Source organism: Monocercomonoides exilis (genome assembly GCF_001643675.1).
Source record: "Monocercomonoides exilis strain PA203 chromosome Unknown scaffold49-690789, whole genome shotgun sequence".
Classification (NCBI taxonomy): Eukaryota; Preaxostyla; order Oxymonadida; family Polymastigidae; genus Monocercomonoides; species Monocercomonoides exilis.
Genome location: NW_027150594.1, coordinates 78,374 through 101,969, shown reverse-complemented (window position 1 = coordinate 101,969; position 23,596 = coordinate 78,374). Strand labels below are relative to the sequence as shown.

The window sequence follows — 23,596 nt, the reverse complement described above, 5'->3', positions numbered from 1 at the left end:
TCATTTGTGAAATTCTGCCATTTTTATGTTTCGTACATGTTTTTTTTAATGAGTTAACAACGAGTTTGTGTTAATTTTTTATAATTTTTTGGCATAAAGTTATTGAAAACGAATGCTGTTAATTTCACAAAATCAAAATATTTTATTTCATCTATTTACAAGTTGAATCACTAACATTATCAGATGGGTTATTCTTCAAATAAACAACATTTGCCCTTCAATTGTCAACATTATTTATTTGCTAATTTCTTTTGATTTTTAAACAAAATTATCAAAAAGAATGAAGCAAAAATTATCATGGTTTTTGTTATTCTGGTATTAATAATGTTTATTTAAGTATGTGATGAATTAATGCATGTTCAAAAAACGAATTACAACAGTAAAAACCACAAATCGTTTTTTACTCGAACGGTTGGAAGCAACGTTTTCCCTCCAAATAATTTTTTGATTTCTTTTCAACTTCGCGTTTCAGTTTTGAGCATTTCACCAATTTGTAACATACAAGAAATATTTAATTGTTTTTGAATTAATTTTCTCAGATAAATATAATCAATAAATACAGTTATTTCAACTAGAACAAAGAAATAGCATTTTTTTGATGCTGCATTTTTTGCTTTGTGTTATCTCAAGCTTTCTACAGACAAAAGAAAGGAAAATATGCAAAAGAATTAGATGTAAATAAACGAAATGGAAAGATGATTCAAAATAATAGAATCATCAGCTTCAAAAATAGTGCGAGAGCCTCAATCAGGAAAGATGAGAAGGAACGCTTTTAAAACATCAACCATTCAAATTTTGTAAAAGAATTGAATGGATTCTTGAAAGTGGAATACAACTTAACAGAAAAAGCTTATCGAAATATCGACAATAGAACAATCAAGAAATCTCAAACTTTAATAACATGAAGAAAATAATTTTTTTTTTTCTTTTCTGAACAATCCAACCGAATAAGAATAATACGTCCATCAACAGTAAATCAAATGCAAATTCCAACAACAATACAAATAGTGTAATAGCAATGGAATTTAGCCTCTATTCCTTTAAAAAATATAAAAATCGAACGAAAAAGATGTAATTTCAATGGCTTTTTCAGCACTATCGCAAAACAATAAACAGAAACATAGTCCGACAATGTTTGAAGAACCAAAAAGTGAAAAAAAAATTGTGAAACAACACTATTTCACCAACTGTTTCTACAATTCCAAAAAATATGAGCACCAGCTGAATAATATAAAATCTAATGTCTTCATATTTTTATCCCTGTTCATGTTCTTTTGTTAACAAAAGACAAAACACGAGAGTTTGGAAGAGAGACAGAAGCTGATGCAGATAAACGCTGAATCGCATGAATTGTAACAGAGGCATTCGGAGGAAGTGAAACCTTATAAAATATCGATTAATTGTTAAAAAATACAAAAATTATTTAAAAGAAAAAATATGCTTTATTCTTGAAAAACTTTTTTCTCAAAGCAATTTCTCAAAAATACGAAAAGAAAACTATCATAATCTCAAATAAATCATAAAATAAACTTTTTTGTTTTCTTTTCTTTTTTTTCAAAACATACCACAAATCTTATTGGAACTGGTATTTCTTTCAAAGAAATTGGTTGCTGAATTCCGTCACAGAAAAAGTGGCAAGTCTTTGGTGAAGAATCCAAATCCACTTGCACAACTACCAATGAGCCATCAGCCCATTTGCTGTTTCCTTCCTTGAATTTCTTGTTGTGGACAAGCGAACCTCTGTTAGCAATAATTGACAATGATATCATTTTCATTTAAATCATAAATGGAATTAATAAAAAATTATTTTCATAGAATAAAAAGCTGACACTCACAAAATGATATAACATACGTATCAGATCTATATGCAGCTGAATGAACATCATCGCCTGGAAAAGAAGCAGCTTTCCGTTCACTTTCATCAGCAATTCCAACTCCTATAAAGATATCAATTATCATATGATTTACATGATTGATCACAACAATATTTGTTGTTAAAAATAATAATAATAAAACGCAATGAAAACAATATGCTATCTCTCTTCCTCAGTGTGTTGATACAAACTTGCGTTTTTGCTTGTGTTGTGAAAAGAGAAAGCGGCAATCCAGACAGAATGAGTCAAAAAGGGCGACAGGACAAAAGTGGCATGGGAGGGGCACGTCGGAGACAAAGTGATGCTCAGAAGAGATGGAAGGGATGAAGTGTCTGAAGTGCTCTGTGGAATAGCTGAATTGGGTGAATGTGGATTTGGCATTGATGTTGAAGAAGCAGAAGATGAGCTGTATGGTTGTGATGATGATGAAGTTGAAGCGAAAGATGGTGATGCAGAAGAAGCAGATGCCGTGCGAGGTGAAAACACAAAACAAGTGGAAGAAAATGGATCGCTTGGATTTTCATTTCTAACCACAAAATAGGATGGATCAACATTTGACGTGACGCTGATCGAGTGAACATCTTCCAGAACAGAAAAAGTTTCTGAAAAAGAAGAAAAAGAAGAAGTATCAAAAAGAAATAATTGGCCATTAGTAAAAATCATCGGCATCATTTTCAAAACAGAAAGATAAAAAATTTTTACAATAATAATAATTTCCTCGGTTGAGTCAAATTATAAATACGAATTTGCCATTCATTGCAAATACATTACGAAAGTTTTTTCTTTCACAAACCACTTTTTTTGGGCAGAAGCAATGATTCGTCGTTCGAAGGTGAAATTGTGGGAGAAGGGACAGAAGTTGAACCAGATGATGACGAAGAAGAAGGAGATGCGACCGGAGAAGAAGAGGAAGATAGGCTTACAGGTAGTGAAGAGATGTCACTTTCAATGGGGGAAGATGATGAAGAATCAATCAGCAGGCTCAAGGGCTCTATTGTCTTTAGGCTCGGTGAAGAATCCGTTCTGTAGGCGACAGATCGATATGTAATCTCTGCCTCCTCCAGTTTTCTTTCTCTTTCCTTCTCTTCCATCTCTTGCTTTTCCTTCATTTTTCGTTTTTCTTCTTCAAGCGACTGGATTTTCATTTCTTCTTCATCATCGTTGTCTGCCACCCTCCACCCGCTTCTGCTAAGCGCCGAACTTCCATCACTCTCCCTCTTTCTCTTTCTCAGGCGCTCCAGAGGCGACAAAGAGAGCAACGCCCCGTTTTCAGTTCCTTCTTGGCTCAGCGACGCATCATCTATCATTTTTGACGAGTTAGACAATTCATTCTCGCTGCTGTTGTCGCATGCTTCTAGAAGACTTTTGGATTCTTCGCCAATCTCACTTTTGCTGTCTTCTGCACTCGAGGCAAGAGATCTGCTCTTGTTTGTCTCGTCAACTGAAACGGCATTGTCACTGTTATGGTAAAGCTGCTCGTCTTCATCGGACATCTCTTTTTCTTTCAGTTTTTGATTCGTTCTCATTGCCAAGCTGGATCTTTGCCAACAGAATGCAAATATTGGCAGAACAATAGCAATTGATAAGAATCACGAGCAAAACAAAAAATGAATATTAATTTTTTTCAGTTCAATCACAAATCAAAAACTGACCTTTGTGCAATCCAAGCGAGATGAGGATCATTCTGCTTCAAAGACACGGGCCATCTCCGAAGTAAAGTCAATGCAACAACCTCTATTCTTCCTCCTGGCTCTGTCAAATGAAACTAAGATATCACAGTTCATCAAAAATCAAAAATCAGAAATCAGAAAAAAAAAAACTTTATTTATTTATTGTTTAATAGACATACTCCTATTCTCACTTTTTGTGGAATATTCACAACGAAGCAAGGTTGCGGAATACCGTTTACAAAAAAATGGCAAAAATTTGGCTTTCTGTTTAGATTCAATACAATGCTCACAATATCTTCGTTATCCCAAGAAGAGTTTCCAACAATAGCTTTTCCATTATATTGAACAGGTCCGCTTTAAATTTTAAAAAAAATAAATAAATAATAAAGCTGAATATAAGTCATAATAAAAATATTACATACAAGACTGATAGAAAAGCAGCACTTTCTAATTAATGTAAAAAGCTTCATTGTCAAAAAATGAATCAAAAAATGCAAAATACTGTCATCTTGACCAATTTCATAATTCGGAGGAATTGAAAATGAAGCATCTACAATGCCCACTTCTATTATTGTTAAAAATTATTGTTTCGTCAAATTAATTTTTGTGATAATTTAGAATTTCGATAATTATTCATACTGCGTCCAAATGGAGATGAATGATACTTTACGTCGCAACGCCAGATTCCAGAATCAAAAACCCTATTAATAAGAATGGAATTTCCAATGTTTTGTGTGGATTCAACAACGTTATTCTTAACAATGACTGCATCTGAATTTGCAGATAAAAAAGTAATATCTCTCTGAACATTTATGGAAGAAACTTTTTATGAAACATTCGCAATTCCAATATAATCTTCAATAAAAAATAAATTTATAGCAATCAATCACCTTTCTGAATGCATTGGCCCATCAAAGATAAGCTTATTCTTTTTTTCTGGCAATCACAATTACACGATTATGGTTGTAATTTCTTTGTGTCATTTCTTGAATTTTGAAAAGCACAAATGAAGGGGGAAATACTTATGTTGAAGTGCATGTGAAAAGAAAGAATTCCTTTCTGTCACTATATTGGTTAAAATGCAATGCAAAACTCTCAAAATTTTCAAAAAAAGCTAAATTTTTTTGAATATAAATTATTGTATCAAACGTCATTATTTGATAATAAGAAAATACTCATCATTAATTATCTCTTATATGAATTCTCCAGTTTGAAAAATACTCAGAAAATTCGTTAATCAATGAACACTGATGATTTCAAAATATATATTGATGATTTAAAAAACGCAAATGAACCATGGGCATGTCATTAAATATATTCATATAAAATACATCAAAACATTAACGATTTTATGTTTTCTTCTCTTCTTCTTCTTCTTCTTCTTTTCCGCATGAGAATGAAAGACTTATGATGATATGATGGCAGAAAAAGTTTGGAACAAATCGTAACTTTTTTCATAAATGCAAGAATATTGCCCCAAATAACAAAAATATGCAGCTGTAAGATGCAAATCAATTTTTTTAGCTTTCCATTTGCTGTAATCAAATATTCTCCTTAATTTCAAAAACTATGATAAACGCTTAATCCAATGTGACAGTTTTTTCACCAGAAAGTATTTGTTGTATTATATTTCCAATAGACAATTGCACATGATATAGAAAGTCAGATGTAATGTTCATTGTCATAGATATAATATATTCTTAGAGTTCGCAATTCCTAATCTCTAACAAGCTTCATTCATTGATGTTTGATTTTGCATTCCTCTTTCTCATCGAATTGCGGATCAAATTGTGGAATATCGCATAACTCATTTCAATAAAAAGGAATTTTGCAATTTTCTCATCGCAATAAATATGATTGATGTTACAATCTACTGTATTGTTTGCAAATAAGTATTCGCAGTCGAATAAACTTATATGTGAGCTATACACTTTGTGAACATGCAAAATCATCGACCCTATATGAATATTGAATAAATATATTGGCAATATTTGTTGGATTAATGAAAATATACCACACAAAATCAGATAAAAGAAACAGAAAGTTTGGGTAAATTTTAATAATTCTAAAATCATATGGCAAAACAAACAATAGAACAAATCCACCCAAATGCTGAGGCGGTGCCATTGCAAAAGACCGAGGCTGATGAGGAATGTATTGCCCATGAGCAGATCTGCAATGACTAAAAATATCAAATCACATTGTCGTTAATATAAATTCGTAAATAGAAAAAGAAAAATCATTAATACAATAAACAAGAATGAACAACTTCAAAAATAATTTCTGAAAAAAATGAATTAAAAAATCCAAATTTCTTACAAATTGCTGATAACTTGAGAGTACATTCACAAACAACAAAAAATTTTGAGTGCATATAATGTTAAAGATATCACTAATTAATCCGCATTTATTGCGTCGGTCTGCGTCTGTGGTTGAAGAAAGAGATGGACTTCCATTAACTTGGCAATAAATATCCATAACAACCATTCATTTAGTAATACAAGAAAATTGGAGCATAAATATCGAATAGAAATTAATATTAATATATATATGATTATTGCGCATATAAGTTAAATATAAACTCCAAAAATAGAATCTGCAAACCTTCTATCAGCCATGGATGCAGATCGTCATCGATTAGAAGATCGAATCCATAACATTCAAAGCAATGCCTATCGCTCGACATCACCTTCTGGACGCTACGCAGAGCTTGGACAATCACAAACTCCATTTCCACAAACAATCTGTTTGTCTCTTCCTCTCCTCGCGTCGCATCCAAATACAACTTGAGACAAGATAATGGCCATTTCCCGCCATTTCTCGAGTTGTAATCTTCACTTCGCTTCTGAATGGCAACATTTGTCAAATGCATTTCGAGATTTGTCAAACTAGAAGCATCCTATAAGAATGAGGGTGGAACAAAAAATAAATAAATTTATTTTAAAATTGAAAAAAAAAAATATTGCGAATAAAGAAACACTGGAACATTTGAATTTTAAAAAAAATAAATAAATTTATTTTAAAAGAGATTTCAATCTTGCCTTTTCTTTATTTTTTCCCCAAATAAAACTTTTCTTTCAATGTTTCGGGTTCAACACAACAATTCACTAACTTTTGAATATTTCACAGAGCAAAATCTACAAAATCCATCTTTGTGAATGTAGCAACGCAAAGGGTTGTATGATACCACCAATACATATATTCTGAGATCAAATTTCCGACCTCCAACAAGAAGCGGGTTGTCTATGTATCTGCTCAGCACAAATGACTCCTTTTGGCCAGATGGCAGCAAAAACGTCTTCGAATTAGCCCAACGTCTGGCTTGAGACAAACGATTCACCAAAAATATCCCTTGACCTTGAGACTTTAACAAATTTCTCGATGAAAAAATTTAATGTTAAATGAAATTAGTTCCAAACAAGAGAGCTTGGCTTCACAATCCATGTTGATCGAGGACGCTTCCTGTATTCGTCAAAAAAGAGAGGCAAATCTGTTGGAAGACTTAAAAAAAAATATATTCAAAATCTTTCTCAAAAATAATAATTTTTTGTAATAAACTTGTAAGTGCAAGGCACATAATCCAAAATATCTCCGACGAGGTGCAATTTATTTTCTCGAATAAGTTCTCTTCGATAACGTTTTAAGTTCTAAAGCAATATTCATGAGGCTTTCGATAATGAAAATAGAAACCTTTATTAGATTGTCTTTTCGGGTAATTTCTATAGAAATACAAACAAAATTATGAAAATTTCAAAAAAAAATTCGACATCATGCGCAAACCATAGTGAGTTGGAAAATGATTCAAAATCTGATTATCTTGCAATCGTAAAGGAGGTTCAGGACCAAATATTAAACTGACATTTCTTTTATTTGCCCAATAAATATTCCAATCGTCTCCATCAGTTAAAATCCATTTTCTCTTAAAAATGGAAAAATAAAAAGAGCAACATATTCAATGGACAGAATAATAATAAAATGCAAAACTTTTTCTATATTTGTAATGATAACTATTTTGTCCAAATCTGTTTTAACCCTCAAGCGTAGCATTTCCTTTATTGAAAATCTAAGAATGTATTCATATTTTTTCTATGGTAAAAAATCATCAAATCATTTTTTGTTTCTTTCTTTTATTATAAAACGATAATAAACCTTTGAATAAATTCATCTCTGAAATCTTCATAAACACCAAACATCAACTGCCCACAATAAATATTAAATAATAACCCATTGTTCGATACATTTTGAAATGACAACCAAGGAGGAACTTGATCGTTATGATAGACAAATACATACATATGGGTAAGCTTATCGCTTTAATATTCTATGATTGTTTTTATAAATGCCTTTTTGTAATTTTTGTTTTTCTCGCTTCCTCAATAAGGATTGAAGCAATGAAGAAAATTGCAACAAGCTCTGTTCTTATATCTGGGATGAACGGAGTTGGTGTTGAAATTGGTTTGTATTCCAAATATGTGCTTTTTTGAAAATTTCCTTTTATGTTCATTAAACATTTTCGAATAGCAAAAAATGTGATTTTATCTGGACTTCACGTTGTTTCGGTACACGACACGCTTCCAACAAAAATTGAGGATCTCTCAAGTCAGTTTTACCTCACTGAAGCAGATGTCGGTAAAAATAGAGCTGTTCAATGCGTGAAGAAACTTTCCGAACTCAACCCTTACAGCGAAGTCAAAGCCATCACAGAGCCTTTGACCGAAGAAATAATTTCTAAGTACAAAGTTGTCGTGCTTTGCAATGCCATTGAGTCTGAAATTCAAAGAATTAGCGCACTTTGCAGAAAGCACGGAGTTAAGTTCATGATTGCGGATATTGCTGGACTTTTCTCTAGAATATTCATTGATGTTGGCCCAGATCATTCTGTGACGGATCAAACCGGAGAAAGAGTTAAAATTGTTGCAATCGAAGATATTTCAAACAACAATCCAGCCGTCGTATCTGTAGTTGATGGAGAAACTCATGATTTTTCGAATGATGATTACATTCAGTTTTCTCTTGTAGAAGGGATGACGGAAATCAACAATCTTCCACCAGCAAAAGTACAATTTATTTCGAAAACAAGGTTCAAGGTTGAAATCGATACAACAAAATTCGGAGAATATGTTAAAAATGGTTATGCAACTGAAGTTAAGATGCCAGTTAAAGTTAAACATGAATCTTACGAGCAGCAGCAAAAGAAACCAGAAATCGTCTATAACGGAGATATGATGCACGATAAGCGAAGTGAAACAATCCATTCCTGCTTTTTGGCTTTGGATGAGTTCAGACAGAAGAACGGAGGAAGAGCCCCAATTCCTCACAACGAGAAGGAAGCAGAGCTGTTCGTTCAGATGGCTGCACACGTACACGAAGGCTTGTTTGGAAAAGAAGAAGAACAGGAGGCTTCGAAGAAAGTTCCGTTCGACAAAGAAATTGCCACAATATTCGGACGCATCTGCGCTGGAAATTGCGCGCCTGTTTCGTCTGCTGTCGGAGGAATTGTCGGACAGGAAGTGGTAAAAGCAGTGACAAACAAATTGATGCCTCTCACACAGTGGCTGTATCTCGATAATTCCCAGTGCTTGGACCTCGAGCACCTTCCTTCTGAAGCAGAAGCAGCACCAAGAGGATGCAGATACGATGGACAGATTGCCATATTTGGTAACGAAATGCAAAAGAAGCTTGGAGATTTGAAATATTTCCTCGTCGGAGCAGGTGCAATTGGATGCGAAGCACTGAAAAACTACGCTCTGATGGGAGTTGCTTGCGGAGAAAAAGGATTAATCACAGTAACTGATATGGACAACATTGAAATTTCCAACTTGAGCAGACAGTTCTTGTTCCGCACTGAAGACATTGGCCATCCGAAGTCTGAACGTGCTGCGAAGGCTGTGAAGACCATCAATCCTGCCATCAACATCCGCTCTCTTACCACAAAAGTCGGCCCAGACACTGAAACAACATTCAACTCAGAATTCTGGGAGTCTCTTGATGGAGTGGCAAATGCTTTGGATAATGTGCCATCAAGACTGTACGTTGATGGACAGTGTGTGAACTATCGCAAGTCGCTTCTTGAATGCGGTACTTTGGGAACAAAAGGTAACACACAAACAGTTGTGCCTTATCTGACCGAAAACTACGGCGCAACCCCCGATCCCCCAGAGAAGGACATTGCCATGTGCACAGTGAAGAATTTGCCATATTTGATTGAGCACACAATCGAGTACACCCGCGGCCTGTTTGTGGAGCTCTTCACAGAACAGCCAGCCGATGCTGCGTCGTATGTGCGTGATCCAACAGCGTATCTGCAGAGACTGAAGCTCAACCCCGCAAACCGCCTCACAAACATTGAGAACCTGAACAAAAATCTCACCGTTGAGAGACCGAAATGCTGGAAAGATTGCATTGTCTGGGGCAGAATGCTGTTTGAGCAGATTTTCACCAACCAGATCAAGCAGCTGCTTTACAACTTCCCTGCTGACGCCACCACAACAGGAGGAGAGCTCTTCTGGTCTGGAAAGAAGAGAATGCCCACTCCGCTGGTATTTGACAAAACAAACCAGATGCACATTGAGTTTGTTGCTGCAGCCGCATTCATCAGAGCACAGAACTTCGGCATTGAAGTTGAAGGCGCATCAAAAGCTGGAGAAATGGATATGAAGACAGTGGCAGAGGTTGCTGGAGGTGTTGTCCCACCGCCATTTGTGCCTCGCCAGGGAATATCGATTGACATGGGAACAGGAGATGGCCAGAAGAAAGACGACGAAGCAACATCTTCTTCAGCACCTCCGCCAGCAGCCGAGGAAACCAGCGAAGAGCAGATGGAGAAGGAGCTGGAAAGAGAAAGAGAAAACGAAGAGGAAACCTTCCAGCGCTTTGCGTCTGGGCTTCCAACAGGCGATGAGCTCAAGACACTCAAAGTGAGCGGCATCGACTTTGAGAAGGACGACGACTCGAACCATCACATCGACTTTATCTCGACTGGAGCCAACCTCAGAGCTATTAACTATGGCATCCCAACAGCCGACCGCTCGAGAATTAAGCAGATTTCAGGAAAGATCATTCCAGCCATTGCAACAACCACTTCTCTGATTTCAGGCCTCACCTGCTTCGATCTTCTTACTCTCTCGAGACATGAGAAGAACATCGAGAAGTACAGAAACTGGTTTGTCAATCTTGCAATCAACATCTTCACATACTCTGAGCCCATGCCTCCAGCAAAATTGGACGAAGATTCTCCATTCACAATTTGGGACAAGATCACACTTGACTTCGGAGAAGAGCCAACATTAGGCGAAATTCTGAAGAGAATCGAAGTAGAAAAGAGCTGGGGAGTGGACATGGTCTGCTATGGAACCGGAATTCTGTACATGGGCATGATTTCAAACGAACAGAAGAAAGTGAAGCTGTCGAAGAAGTGCTCTCAAATTGTTAAAGAAGTGATGGGAACTGATCTTCCTGCAGGAACAACTGACATTACACTCGTGATGACATGCACTGAGCTCAACAACCCAGAAAAAGAAGTTCAGGCACCTCCTGTTGTGGTCAAATTCAGACCGCTGTAAATTTCTTCTTGTAAAAAATTGCAAATGCATAACTTTAAGCATTATTGCGGGTTTAATGTGCATATTATTTTTTTCAATGTGAAGGGATTTCTTTTAATTGTATTGTTTTAAGTGTGTTTTTGAAAGTTAAAATCTAGCTTCCATTTATTTCTTGTTTTTCTTAAAAACTTAACATATGCGTTAAAGAATTTGTGCATTGATGTAATGTTTTTCACGATGCAAATTCTTTTCTCATATTTTTACTTTTTAAATTCACCATTCTTTATGAAAATCTAACATTTGGCAACTTAATGTGTAAGATTCGTTCTTTTTTTAAAAAGAAAAAAATAATTGAAAAAATTTCGTTCTTCTCCCTTTGAAATGTGATTTAGCAATGAACAAAAATCGATGATCATAATTATTTATGGATAGGTGTTGATCATATACCAATATAAAAAAGTTATTATGACTGTTAAAAAAAATGATGATTTCACAAGATGGAATCGCGATGACAGAGAAAATTTGAGAATTTCATACTTTTCTAATACAAACATAAACGAAAAAGGATTAAATTCTTGTGAAGAAACAGCCTTTTTTTTGAGAAAGGCTCGTCAAGATACAATGATTTCATCGCGAAGAAACATCAAAAGAGACGTGTATTTAAAGAGCAAAAAAGATGAAATTGATATTGCAAATGCTTTGGAAAAAGCATCTTCTCCAATACCTTCTGTTGCTTCTGAAGGAATAAAATCATTCTATAAATTGGCTACAAGAAGTATTGTTGTGATATTTTTTGTCAAATGAAAATTATTGTGAATTCATTTATTAGGGAAATTGATTGATGCAGATTTAGTAAAACAATTTGACCCTTTGCCGATTTTGCTAAAATTTGTTAATATTTGTGCTCCCGAGGATGATCAGGTTTTCTTTCCTGCATGTATTATTTTCGTTTCAAAGATTTTTTCAATTTCTTTATTGCAGGATTTTGCTATTTGGAGTTTATGCTCATTAAGTTTGCATTTTATCTGTTTAATTGTTATCATAAAAACATTTGATTTTATTCAAATATAATTTTGTTTTTCAGCAATAGGCTCTACTGATACGAGCAGATATTACACATTTTCAAAAGCCATGGAAGCCGCTTCGAGACTGGGTATTGAATCGCATAATGCGTCTGTTGTTGAAGGTTGCTTAACTTTCGCCACAAATCTAGTCACAGATGAAAATTGGGAAGTTGCAATACAGCTTGTTAATGATCCACTCTTTTTTCTTGCTTTGTCAATTGTTCATTCTTACGCTGCTCCAATTACTGCTTCATCCATGCATCTCGAATCATCTTCTTCACAGTTTTATTCAACTCCAAAATGTTTGATAGATCCAACGCTTCCATCGAGTTCTTTCTCAACGCCTTCACTTCTTTTTTCTGAGCAAATGAATGCAGCAAGCCAGCAGCCTTCGTTGTCTTTGCTGCCTCAGCCAGAAGCTTTGTGTCTGCAGAATCCTTTCAGTCGATTGTCTGAGTATGCGTCGCAAACGAGGCTATCTTCGTCGCAGATGGCTCAACTGCCTCCGTTCCTGTTTCAGAGGAAGTCGCGCCCCCAGAATTCTGCGACGCCCTTGAGCAGTGCGATATTCTATTTGAGCTTTGTTCCGTACGAGCACTTGGAGAAGGAGAAGCTGGAGCGCTTTGTGTATGGGCTTCTGAATGATCTTTCGGTTGTTGCCAGACACGAAGAAATGAAAGACTATGCAATAGATTTAGTTCGCATAGCGGAATCAATTGCTGTACGTGATGGAAATGAATTTACAAATGTATGCTAAACATGTTATTATGTGAGAATTGTTAAATTCCTTATGATTTATCATATCAATTGAAATTTAATTGTTTTCGTTTTATTATTATTATTATTATTATTATTATTATTATTATTATTATTATTATTATTATTATTATTATTATTATTATTATTATTATTATTATTATTATTATTATTATTATTATTATTATTATTATTATTATTATTATTATTATTATAGTGCATAATTGATTGTGGGATTCTTCCTCCTCTTCTGAAGTATTTGAAGCATTACAAGTCAATACAAGATGAACCTTTAGAAAGTTCAAAGCTCTTTTTTTCAATTTCCACTGTAATGAAATCTGAACAACTGAGAGTATGTTAAACAATCTGTTATGTTTGTTTGTTTTTCAGATTCTGGTTTCATTCTGTTGCCTTCTTTTTTTTATCTGTAGTTGTCTAAGCTTATCTTCAATAAAAGTTTTTTTAATATGTTATAAAGTTGTTTTGGAATAATTCATCCCAATTAATGCTTTTTTTTTTAACTTTTCATTTTTTTTTTTCTCTCTCTCTCTAATTTTCTATTCGCAAATAGTATCTTCTCTGTTGCGAGCTTCTCGAAGCACACGACCATCTTCTCATGCGAAAGGAAAAGACGATGGTATTCTCACGCAATCTGCTTTTCTCCATCACCAACATGCTTGCCGACGACGACACAGAGCTTGTCGACTCCATCTGCCAGTACAAAGACGGGAAGCTGGTGAAAAGGGTGCTGCAATTCCTCACGTCGAATGATTTTGCTCTTCGAAATGCTGCCGCGCAGGCAGTATGCTACATGGCATCCACAGACTCAGTCTGCCGCTCTGCTGTGCTGAGTGCGAATGGGATGCCTTATGTCGCCATGGCGCTAGCAGAGTGGAAGTGTGGCTGTGACACAGGGACGGTGGTAGTGCTGCTGAGGACGCTGCACTTTCTGCTGAAGGAAGGCACAGAGATCGGAGAAGCAGAGGTGTCTCGGTCGAAGTCGATGCTCGGCAGGCAGCGGGACGGATTGGTTGAGAAGAGGAAGAGGAAGCAGGAGGTGGTTGAATTGCTGAAAAAGATGGAGCAGAAGGAAAAAGAAGGAGGTGTTAATGCTAATAGCATGCAACAAGACACTGGAATGGATTTAAATGAATATGAGATTGATTTGCTGAGAGATAATGAAGACGATGAAGACGAAGAGGAGGAGGAAGAAGAAGAAGAGGAAGAAGAAGAAGATTTTGATAAAGCACAGCCTTTAAACGAAAATGATATTTCCAATCAATTCTTCAACAAGCAAACATCAACATCGAGTGTTCATCCGAAGCATCATTCGAAGAAAAGCAGTGTTTCCAAGCGACTTGCCCGAGCCGAAAGAGATGTGAGCGCCATCCAGGCGGAGCTTGACGAGTGTGACGAGCTGATGGAAGGGCTGTCAGAGAAGTCTGCAGTGGCACACAAAAACTGGCCCCTGATGAATCTGAACGGGTCGGCGGTTGTCAACGAGGTGAAGGAGATGGCTGAACACAACACGGAGTCGCTCAAGTTGTACTTCAGAAAGGAATCGAAAAGCTCAAAAAAGAAGAAGTCCTTTGAGAGGAATCTGAAGCGCATTATTTCGCTGGCGCAGTTGATTGACAACAACTTTCTGGTGTATTTGGAGGATGAGCAAGACGACTTCTTCACCGAAGACTTTGAGCAAATCATTTACGACTCGACGCTGGAAGAGCTGGCGAACAGGCACTGCAGGCCGTTTTGGAACGAGCAAGCGTCGAACAGAAGAGAAAGGGACGAGAGCGAAAATGAGAGCAATTCAGATGAGATGGATGGGTTGGAGGAGCAGGAGAACGGGATGGAAGCAGATGGGCTGGAGGAAGCGAAGACAAACACAGAAGAAGAATTCACTGAAGCACAGAATGAAATGTCTGACGCTGGAAGGAGATCGGAGGGGGCTGGTGAGATGAGCACTTATGCAGATAATCAGAGCTTGGAATCCATGTGCAAGCTTTTGAGCCCTGAAGAGTCGGAGAGAATGGTCAAAATGTTCTGCGCAGTAGGCTCTGCTAAAGAAAAAAGTCAAAGTGAAGAGTTAGAAGACAGAATGATTGATGATTTATCTGAGCAGGGAATACATTCATCATCATCTTCTTCTTCTTCAGCTTCTTCAGCTTCTTCTTCTTCTCCATTCACTATATCATCAACTCCACAATTTCCACCTCGGCCAGCACAAACTTTTGCTCTTCCCCAAATTCTTCAGAACCTTCAGAAACCAGAACTGCCTTTCTCTTCTTCGCTTTCAAGTTGTGCGATGCCTCCTCAAACTCAATCTTATCCAACTTCTTCTTTCCCTTCCTCATTTTCTGACATTTCACAATTCCCATTTCAAACACAGCCTCAGATTAGCTCTCAACCATCTACTTCAATTCAATCACAATCTATGCAAACTTCATTGTTTCCCTCATCTTCTTCCTTTTCTTCTGCTTCTTCTTCTTCTTCAGAAGCGTTTATCGCACCTCAACCTCCTATTGTCACATCGACCTCCAACATTAATCAAACAACTGGAATGTCATTTCCTTCTCCTCAGTTGGGATCATTGCTAGCAACAAGTTCTCAAATGGGTTCTGCACAGATTATACAGCCGTCAATGCAAGTTTCAGATCAGTCAAATATTCAAATGAGCTGAATGTTTTAATTCACCTTTAACTATAAAGAAATCAAAAAACTTCGGCATTTTTAAAGTTTTGTGTTAAAAGAATATTTACCTTTTCTTTGTTTTTTTCAGTTGAATATATATTCACGATTAGATAAAATTTCACAAGCAATCTTTTTTTTTCTGTGAAAAATGGAAATGGTAAATGAAGTGAAAATGTAACAATGCTCAAAGATGGAAGTGGTGTGAAATGTTGTGAGATGATTCAAACAGACTGTTGGAATGATACCAGTTTCGCTTATTCAGCTCTTAGTGAAATAAAAGCAACTATTTTTGAGTGATTATTTTCAAAGGCGTCTCTGCTGTTTTTGAAGCAGCAAATTCATCAACGCCTCTACATGTCCATTGGCTTCCGCCATCTGAGAAGATGACAAAGGCAGCTCTCCTTCTATAAACACTTGCAGATGCTCAAGAATATCTGCGTATTGCTGAGCTTTCTCTGAAACAGTTCCTGATACACTATAAGCCACAGCATCTCCGGTGTTGCTTTGACTTTCGCTCTTTCCTTTTGATTCTGAAGAGGATTGGTTTGCTTCCTTCAGCTTCTGTGCTTGAATGATGCAATCGCATCCTTTATTCTCATTTTTTGATTTGTTATGTTTTGAATGCTTCTTCTTTTGCGCTCTCTTCGTGTTTAATTCCTGTTCGTTTGCTCCACTTGCTTCTTTATCATCATCTTCTTCTTCATTTGACACTTTTCCATCTTCTCTTTCTTCGTCACTTTCATCTTCAGCTTCGCCTTCTTCCTCGTTCTCTTCTTCTGATTCGTTTTCGTCTTCATCTTCTTCTTCTTCCACAACAACATAAGTGTTGTACAATCCACAGCTAACATTAATGCAACGCTTATTTTTAAAAAATGGAATCAAAGTTGGAGTTTTCTGGAAATTAGACGAATAATAGCAATTATTAAGTAAACTTCAACAACAAACGAATTTGTTTAACATACAACTTCTTCGTGTGGACTAATTCCTAACTGTCCTTCAGAATTGCGGCCCCTTCATTCATTTATGTAACAGATCAATAAATGCGTATTGAAAAAACAACGTTTGTATCAAACAGGAAAAATAAAATATATTTTTGTTTTTAATAAATTGAGTTCAAATGAATAATTGACCAATGTGTGAAAGTATCAAACCATCCATAAAGTTTTCCGTCAGAAGTGAGAAGAACAGTGTGAGATGCTCCACACGCAACAGCGACTGCATCAGCTGGTATCTGATGAATGAAATGCATTTTAAATGAATTTTTGAAGGAATATTATAAATTAATAAAAATAGAATAAAGTGATAAAGACAAAGAAATTAGGTGGGGAAAAAAATGCTTCACACCAAAACGCAACGAGGAGGAGAAATATCTGCATCAAAATTAGATCCAAGCTGCGATTCATCTGGCCAAAGAAAATGGACAGCGAAAAGAAAGAAAGAAAGAAAAGAAATGGTTGAATAATGAAATCACAAAAAATTGAATCTTCTTTTCAAATAAAGAAATGAAAATAATGAAATAATCTTCTTTTTTGGAAAATGCAATCCTTCAAAAATCATATATTGGCATTCTTTTCACTATCATAAGTCAAACCATTTCTTCCCCATGTCCAACATTCACCATTGCTCAAAATAGCTGCCACGTGTTTTGCTCCGCATGATACATCCATAACATGCGTTCCCTGCTGTTTTGCTGAAAACTTTTCAACTCCAGAAGTAAGCGATAGAGCTGAAGACGTAAATGGATAATTTGATGAGGTTTCAGTTCCAGATTCTATTGATTCTTCTCTTTTTTTCTTCCTCAGACCGGAAAGTCGAATGATTTGGCACGATCCAACATACTGTGGCAGTGGAATTAATGATTTCGTCGAATTTGCATTGCTTGTTGAAGTATCAGACGTTGAAGCTGAAGAAGTCAAAGGAATTTCTCCGTGCAGAGCACAGCCCCATCCAACAAGATCTCCCCGTGTTGATACAGCAAAACAGCATCCGCTCGTCGAACATTTTACAAAAGCTCCGTTAAACAAAGGAATGGATGGAAGGGACTTCAATAATCATTAATAGACCAAATACATCGAATGAAATAAGAGCAATAATAATAATAAATTTAATAAATTTAATTTACCAATTATTTTAATTATTCAAAAATCCAGATTACAATTTCCTCAAACTGTAAAAAGCAATTTGTCATCATATTCAGTACTTAGCGAAAGAATAGATCCTGTTTCGGTTGTAAGCAACAAATTATCTCCAGCGCATGCCAGAGAAGTTGCTTTGTGCGATGAAATATCAATCATTGAAAAATTAGAAATCATTATTTTCGGAATAATCTGACCGGTAACATATAGTTTTCCTTCGTCTAAATAATTCCCATTTGATAAATGCATGAAAATTGAGAATAAATTATATTCATCAAATAATTTACATACTTGAAAGAACAGCTGTAAATTTTGATCCACAACCAACTTGCTTTATACGTATTCCTTGCAGCGATTGAGAAAGAAAAGGAATATTCTGATATAATATTAAATTTGAAAAAAAATTCAAATTTTTGCAAACGTATATATCCTTCCGTGGGACACCAAGCTGTGAATTTTCATTTGAGCCCCACAGATAAACCTGTCCATTGGCTATTAATGAGTTAATTAATACATGAAAATAATCATTCTTTATTTTGAACCTGACAAAGCAGCAGCGTGGTTCTTCCCACATGAAACTTGAACAATTGAAATGGTTTCGGGGAATGAAAGTTTCTGTGGCTTGCATGTATCAACGGAGCACACTTTCAAAATAAATTTAAAAAATTTTTTTCTTTTTCATTATAAACAGCAAACATGATCCGAGACAGTGGTTAGAATGACAGCCTATTGAATAAACAACTGATCTGTTCATTTTTGACCCTTGCATTTCAATCACAAAAGTGCAAAAAAAGTGCCATAACAAAAATAAAATTCGAATAAAAAATTTTTTCTATTTTGCATCGTTTTTCCAGAACCGTTATAAAACAATACTTCAAGAATTAACCTTTTTGTGAATAATGTGGTAATTTGAAATGCTTGCAGTATTTGAATTTTAAAGTGTTATCAAAGATTATATGAAAATTTTTGGGAAATGTGTTGAACAGACATCTTTAAATAGTATTTCTCATAATTTCTCTCTTTCTCCTTCTCTATCTATCTCTCTCTCTCTCTCTCTTTTTTTTTTTTTTTTTTTTTTGAAATATATTTTTTTCGGAGTGACAGTGATTACACAAATTTGAGTGATCAAGAAGAATATTTTCAGCCATATGTTCAATGCTTTGAAATTATTAATATGCAATCATATGAGATAAGAGAAAAACAACACAGATTATATTTGATAATGAGCATAAACATTGAAAGGTTTTCAATATTTTCTGACAATAGCTTGTTTGAGAAAAAGTCACATTTAAAAATGCAAGGTCTTTAAAAAACAACTCAACTTACAAAAAAAAAAAAAAAAAAAAAAAAAAAAAAAAAAAAAACCACTTGTTTAGGCAAAATTCACCAATGAACAAAACAACAAAATGTTAATATATCACACAGGTTCATAATTATTGTCTGATTAATATTTTTTTATTTCTTTATAAAACGTCATTTGAAGTTCAAAACAAATATCAAAAACTTTAACAGTCATTTCGAAAAGATTCCCTCTTGTTCGTGTTATTTTTTCTGATCAGTTGAAAATGTGAATTGTTCAGGTTTATTGAAATTTTCAATTTTTCTTGAATTCTTGCTGTCGATCGATCAAATTTAACACTCAAACAAATCTGCAATAAAAAACATCCATCGTTCAAATATTTGGTTTTTGGTCAAATTCAACGGAGTGATTACTTGAAAACACAAAAAAATACTCTTTTAAAGAAATATAATATTAAACTCTTTAGACTAAAAAAAAAGAAAAACAAGTGTTATTATATTTTTGATTATTGAATAAATCAATTATTATGAAGAAAAATATTAGAAAATCGAAATGATAATTTGTTGTGATTCATTCACTCATTAAAAAAAATGTGAGTGATTATTTTTGAAATCATTTCTTTTTTCGAGGTGTTGACTTTCAAATGATTGTTTGTCATTGGGAAGTGTTTTTGAATTCAGATGATAAGATTATCACAACTGTAGGCCTTTGCGACAGACCGACATTTTTTCATCAACTCGACAAGTCGACCGACAAAACAGTCGGCTTGTGTTTAATTTTTTGATAAACTTTATAACATTTAAATTTAAATATTGCATTTTTTTGCATTGAATTTTTATTATTTTTATTTATTATTTTTTTTAATTATTTCAAGATTCGAACAAACAAATAATAATTTTATTGATCACAAATAATTTCAATGGGTTATCGACAGATCTTTGTCGAGATCAGTCGAACGACAAAGATCAGTCGGTCGAAAAAGATCAATATGTCGAACGGATTAACATTTTTGAAACATTTCTTTTCATTCAGAAATTGACTTTCAAAACAATTTTGTTAAAAATATCATTGATAACATTTTTAAATTTTAAGTTTTTGAAAGAAATTGTGTGTTAATCTGTCTGACATAATTTATTCGTTGTCCAAAACAACATTTCACAAAGCACTTCATCAGCCTTCATATATTTTCGTTATTAACTTAATAATATATATATATATTTTTGATTGCATTCCATAATAATTACACATTTTAAGTTTTGATACTCAGATTTGTGGAAATAGCAGGTTAATACATGAAAAATGTTTGACAAATATCATTGTTTTTATTATTTAATACGATGAACAACGATAGAAATTTGAAAAAATTGTTTATTCTGATGATGAAGATTCATAATTATTTGTGATGATTTGCGCATCATAATTCAAATTGCACAACGGAAAGTGTCTCATTCAAATGGAAATGGAAAGAAGCTGTGAAAATTTGGAGATATTAAGAATTCAACTTTGAGACTGGAAATAAGAAAAAGAAATAACAAACAATTTTGAGGAAGAAAGCTGAATTAATATTGAAAACAAAAGGAAAAAATGAAGAATAACAATTTGTCAGGTTATTATTTGTTTTTTATGCTCTTTTCACTGCACATTTATTTTCTTCGCTTCCTTCTTCTTCTCCTTCCATCCATTTTCCTTCTCCTTCTTCTCTCTTCTTAATCACGTCAATCTCCTCCCTGAATGTCATCTTGTTTTGCGACAATTTTTGATCTTAATCGCAGCAACAGCGATAGAAAGTGCTTGATCATATACAAAATGAACTCTTAAACATGCAAATGCTTCATCAACAACAACATTTCCATCAACAATTTTTGCAACAATTCCAATCTTATCATGAAGTTTCCTCTTTCAACAGTGTTTCTTTTGGAATGAGCCTGCAATCACATCCTTCTGTAATTACTTCCATGCAAGTACTTTCTCCATCAATGATGTATAAATCACGTTCACAATATGCGCAATATATTGTGTACAAACCCATTTTCATTCCATTGTCGATTCACAGAAAGACCTTGCAACAAAGCGAAGAAAATTCACAAATAGCAAAACAAAATCTATCTATTTCTGTTCTCAGCTGCATTGTCAGTTGTCCATTTGACAGCAGGGGCATCAGCAATTGAAGGCAAAGACTGAAGCAACACGATAAATGACAAAAACTTTTCCTCAAACGGCTTTCCCTCTAAACAGCAGTTTATTTTAATCATCAACTTCATCCGCTTCTTCTTCTTCGCCTTTTCCATCTTTATCTCCTATCATAACTTTTTCAAACGTTATTGCATCTTTTTCATCACGTGATTCACCCATCTCGTTGCAATCGTCTTCGATTTCACATTCATCAGAACAAGCTAACGAAGATTTGACTCATTTTTGGATGCTAGACGCGATTGGCATAGGGCGGAAAGTTGTGTCGAAGCGGCTTCGGGACCTGTGGCACTGGGCTATCCGGAATGCGCTGGAAGGCGTGAGGAGGAAGCGGGAGAGCTGGAACTGGCAGTACATCAACCAAAAGCGAAGGAGCGACAGGTTGCGATATATGAAGGAGAGGTTGCGGCATCTGCGGGTGATGGAGCAGGAGAAGCTGGATGATGACATTATAGATCGGGTAAAGAAATCCTTTGTGGAGATATGGGGTATCGTGATGAACGAGAACTTCAGAATGATCAAGAGGAATTAGAAAATCGAGAGGAAGAATTGGTTAGAGGGAGTGGTATGAGACGATGCTTTGCTGACAAAACTAATTGAAGAAGACTACACCAAGCAGAAAAAAGGCAAGACAGAAACGAAAGAAGCATGAACAGATGACTTTAAAGACGAATTAGACTCAAAAAACAACAAATTGCAGCAGCTCGCAGCAGGGCGAGTTAACGAAGGAGTTCGGATGGTTGAGAGAGAAAGGGAGATTCAGATGCAGTGAGATTAAGAACAGGAGAAGAGGAGATATGTAGCAATGGAAGCAAAGCTGAAGCAGCTGAAGATTAAAGAGCGATGACAACAGAGATAATTGGAGCTGGAAAAGGAAGGGAATGAAAACATTACTTTTGGGAAGATTCTGAGGGACGAGCAAAAGAGAATGGAAGAACAAGAATAGCCAAAGCGGAAGGAGGAGAAGAATATGCTCTATGAGAATCAAAAACAGGAAGAAGCCGAGTTGAACCGAATACAATCAAAACAGAAAGTGGGAAAATCACAAAAGCAGAAAGACGAGAAGTTTGCGGAAATTCGCAATAAGCTGCAAAAAGAGGCTGCTGTGGCTGCATAATGAGAAGCAGCTGGAGGCTCTGAAGATGATTGAAGATTTAAAGGTGGAATACGAGTTTGTTGATGATCAATCCTTTTAAATGCTTGTGAATATGCAGAAGATACGGAAGGCGAAATTCAGAGTGAAAAGGAGTAAGAAGGAGATAGAAAATGAGAGAAAGAAAGAAAGAAAGAAAGAAAGAGAGAGAGAGAGAGAGAGGAAGAAAGAGAAATAAAAAGAGAAAGAGAACTAACATTAAAAACTGAGGCAGAAAAAAACAGCTTAGAAAGTGAAAATGAAGTATCTTCTGTGAGTGAATTTTCTGATACTCCAGCTTATCAATAATCAACTTCTGATTTTCAGTCAACTCTTCATCAGATACCAGTTTCTTCTGCAACACACGTTGTTCCAATTCTTGATTCCATTTCGTGAAGCACCCAACGAACAGTAAATGAACAGAATAATAAGCTAATCAAGTCGATCTTTCCATAGCCAGCAACTGTGCCTCATTTGTCATCATCGATTCTACCAATGTATCTTCCTCCTTTGCATCATGCGTCTAATTCGTCGTATTCTCAGGCTTTGTTTTCAACAAATTCTTCAGTCTTAACATATAACAATCAGCTTTCATCACTCACTCCATCTTCTTCTTTTTCATATAAAAGAAAAACTTTTTTTGTCTTATTTTCTTTTGTTTATCAAAGATCAATTGCATTTGTTACACACGAATTTAATTTTATTGAAGGCAACTCGCAACTGGCATTTGCCAATGGACAGCATCAATAATGGGTCATTTAAAGATGCACAAATAATAAAACAGACAGTTGAAAATGAAAACAAACAGCATAACTTCAATTTTCTTAATTTTATATTTTTTTAACAATCAAAACAGAAACAGTATATTTTCATAAATCTAACTTCTATTTTCGCAATTCGATTTTTTTATTTTGTTTTGGTTTGATAGCAATATTAACATTTTTTCTTTTCATCTTCCAAAGAAAAAAAAATAAATTTTGTTTTCAATAATTCTTGTTTTGGCTTTTTCCTTTCATAATTGAAGTTTCAAATAATTTTTTTTTCATAACAATGAAAATACAATTTTTCGTTCATTCAAAAATATATTTTTATCAAAATTTCATGTCAGAAAGAGATTCAGATACAAGCTAAATATTTCAGAATAGTAAAATATATTTTGAAAAAAAAAAAAAAAAAAAAAAACAAGTGTCGAAGCGATTGAAAAATATATATTTTTCATGAGTGAAGATGATGTTAAAAGAAT

General features: G+C 34.8%; 6 protein-coding genes across 6 annotated transcripts; 3 read left to right on the top strand and 3 right to left on the bottom strand.

Annotated features, from left to right (window-relative positions):
* Window positions 1–590: 590 nt before the first annotated feature.
* MONOS_10050 (uncharacterized protein) lies at window positions 591–4,456 on the bottom strand (the record flags this gene model as incomplete). Its single annotated transcript, XM_067862460.1, has 11 exons — window positions 591–1,381; window positions 1,566–1,740; window positions 1,853–1,937; window positions 2,066–2,476; window positions 2,668–3,413; window positions 3,527–3,639; window positions 3,724–3,898; window positions 3,967–3,991; window positions 4,047–4,109; window positions 4,184–4,366; window positions 4,435–4,456. 11 exons carry the CDS (start codon window positions 4,454–4,456, stop codon window positions 1,265–1,267), a joined length of 2,115 nt encoding a protein of 704 aa, XP_067721036.1. The 3' UTR covers window positions 591–1,264.
* A 450-nt stretch (window positions 4,457–4,906) lies between these two features.
* Window positions 4,907–7,629, bottom strand: MONOS_10049 (putative tubulin polyglutamylase TTLL1). The gene is made up of 10 exons (XM_067862458.1): window positions 7,529–7,629; window positions 7,325–7,463; window positions 7,235–7,263; window positions 7,103–7,191; window positions 6,964–7,045; window positions 6,657–6,908; window positions 6,149–6,443; window positions 5,898–6,003; window positions 5,634–5,726; window positions 4,907–5,501 (listed from the first exon to the last, which is right to left on the bottom strand). Exons 1-10 carry the CDS (start codon window positions 7,589–7,591, stop codon window positions 5,468–5,470), a joined length of 1,182 nt encoding a protein of 393 aa, XP_067721035.1. The 5' UTR covers window positions 7,592–7,629; the 3' UTR covers window positions 4,907–5,467.
* Window positions 7,630–7,770: 141 nt separating this feature from the next.
* On the top strand, window positions 7,771–11,406 carry MONOS_10048 (putative Ubiquitin-like modifier-activating enzyme 1 B (Uba1B)). Its single transcript, XM_067862457.1, has 3 exons — window positions 7,771–7,843; window positions 7,926–7,999; window positions 8,066–11,406. Exons 1-3 carry the CDS (start codon window positions 7,791–7,793, stop codon window positions 11,104–11,106), a joined length of 3,168 nt encoding a protein of 1,055 aa, XP_067721034.1. The 5' UTR covers window positions 7,771–7,790; the 3' UTR covers window positions 11,107–11,406.
* A 300-nt stretch (window positions 11,407–11,706) lies between these two features.
* MONOS_10047 (uncharacterized protein) lies at window positions 11,707–15,712 on the top strand (the record flags this gene model as incomplete). The annotated part of the gene is made up of 6 exons (XM_067862456.1): window positions 11,707–11,860; window positions 11,915–12,006; window positions 12,067–12,097; window positions 12,170–12,897; window positions 13,123–13,257; window positions 13,477–15,712. The coding sequence occupies 6 exons, from the start codon at window positions 11,707–11,709 to the stop codon at window positions 15,583–15,585; spliced, it is 3,249 nt and encodes a 1,082-aa protein (XP_067721033.1). The 3' UTR covers window positions 15,586–15,712.
* On the bottom strand, window positions 15,708–18,521 carry MONOS_10046 (putative regulator of chromosome condensation). Its single transcript, XM_067862455.1, has 10 exons — window positions 18,428–18,521; window positions 18,274–18,375; window positions 18,153–18,223; window positions 18,023–18,107; window positions 17,765–17,952; window positions 17,188–17,638; window positions 16,941–16,999; window positions 16,748–16,827; window positions 16,559–16,607; window positions 15,708–16,490 (listed from the first exon to the last, which is right to left on the bottom strand). Exons 1-10 carry the CDS (start codon window positions 18,498–18,500, stop codon window positions 15,900–15,902), a joined length of 1,749 nt encoding a protein of 582 aa, XP_067721032.1. The 5' UTR covers window positions 18,501–18,521; the 3' UTR covers window positions 15,708–15,899.
* Window positions 18,522–21,450: 2,929 nt separating this feature from the next.
* On the top strand, window positions 21,451–21,753 carry MONOS_10045 (uncharacterized protein; the record flags this gene model as incomplete). Its single annotated transcript, XM_067862454.1, has 1 exon — window positions 21,451–21,753. The coding sequence occupies one exon, from the start codon at window positions 21,451–21,453 to the stop codon at window positions 21,751–21,753; it is 303 nt and encodes a 100-aa protein (XP_067721031.1).
* Between the last annotated feature and the right edge of the window lie 1,843 nt (window positions 21,754–23,596).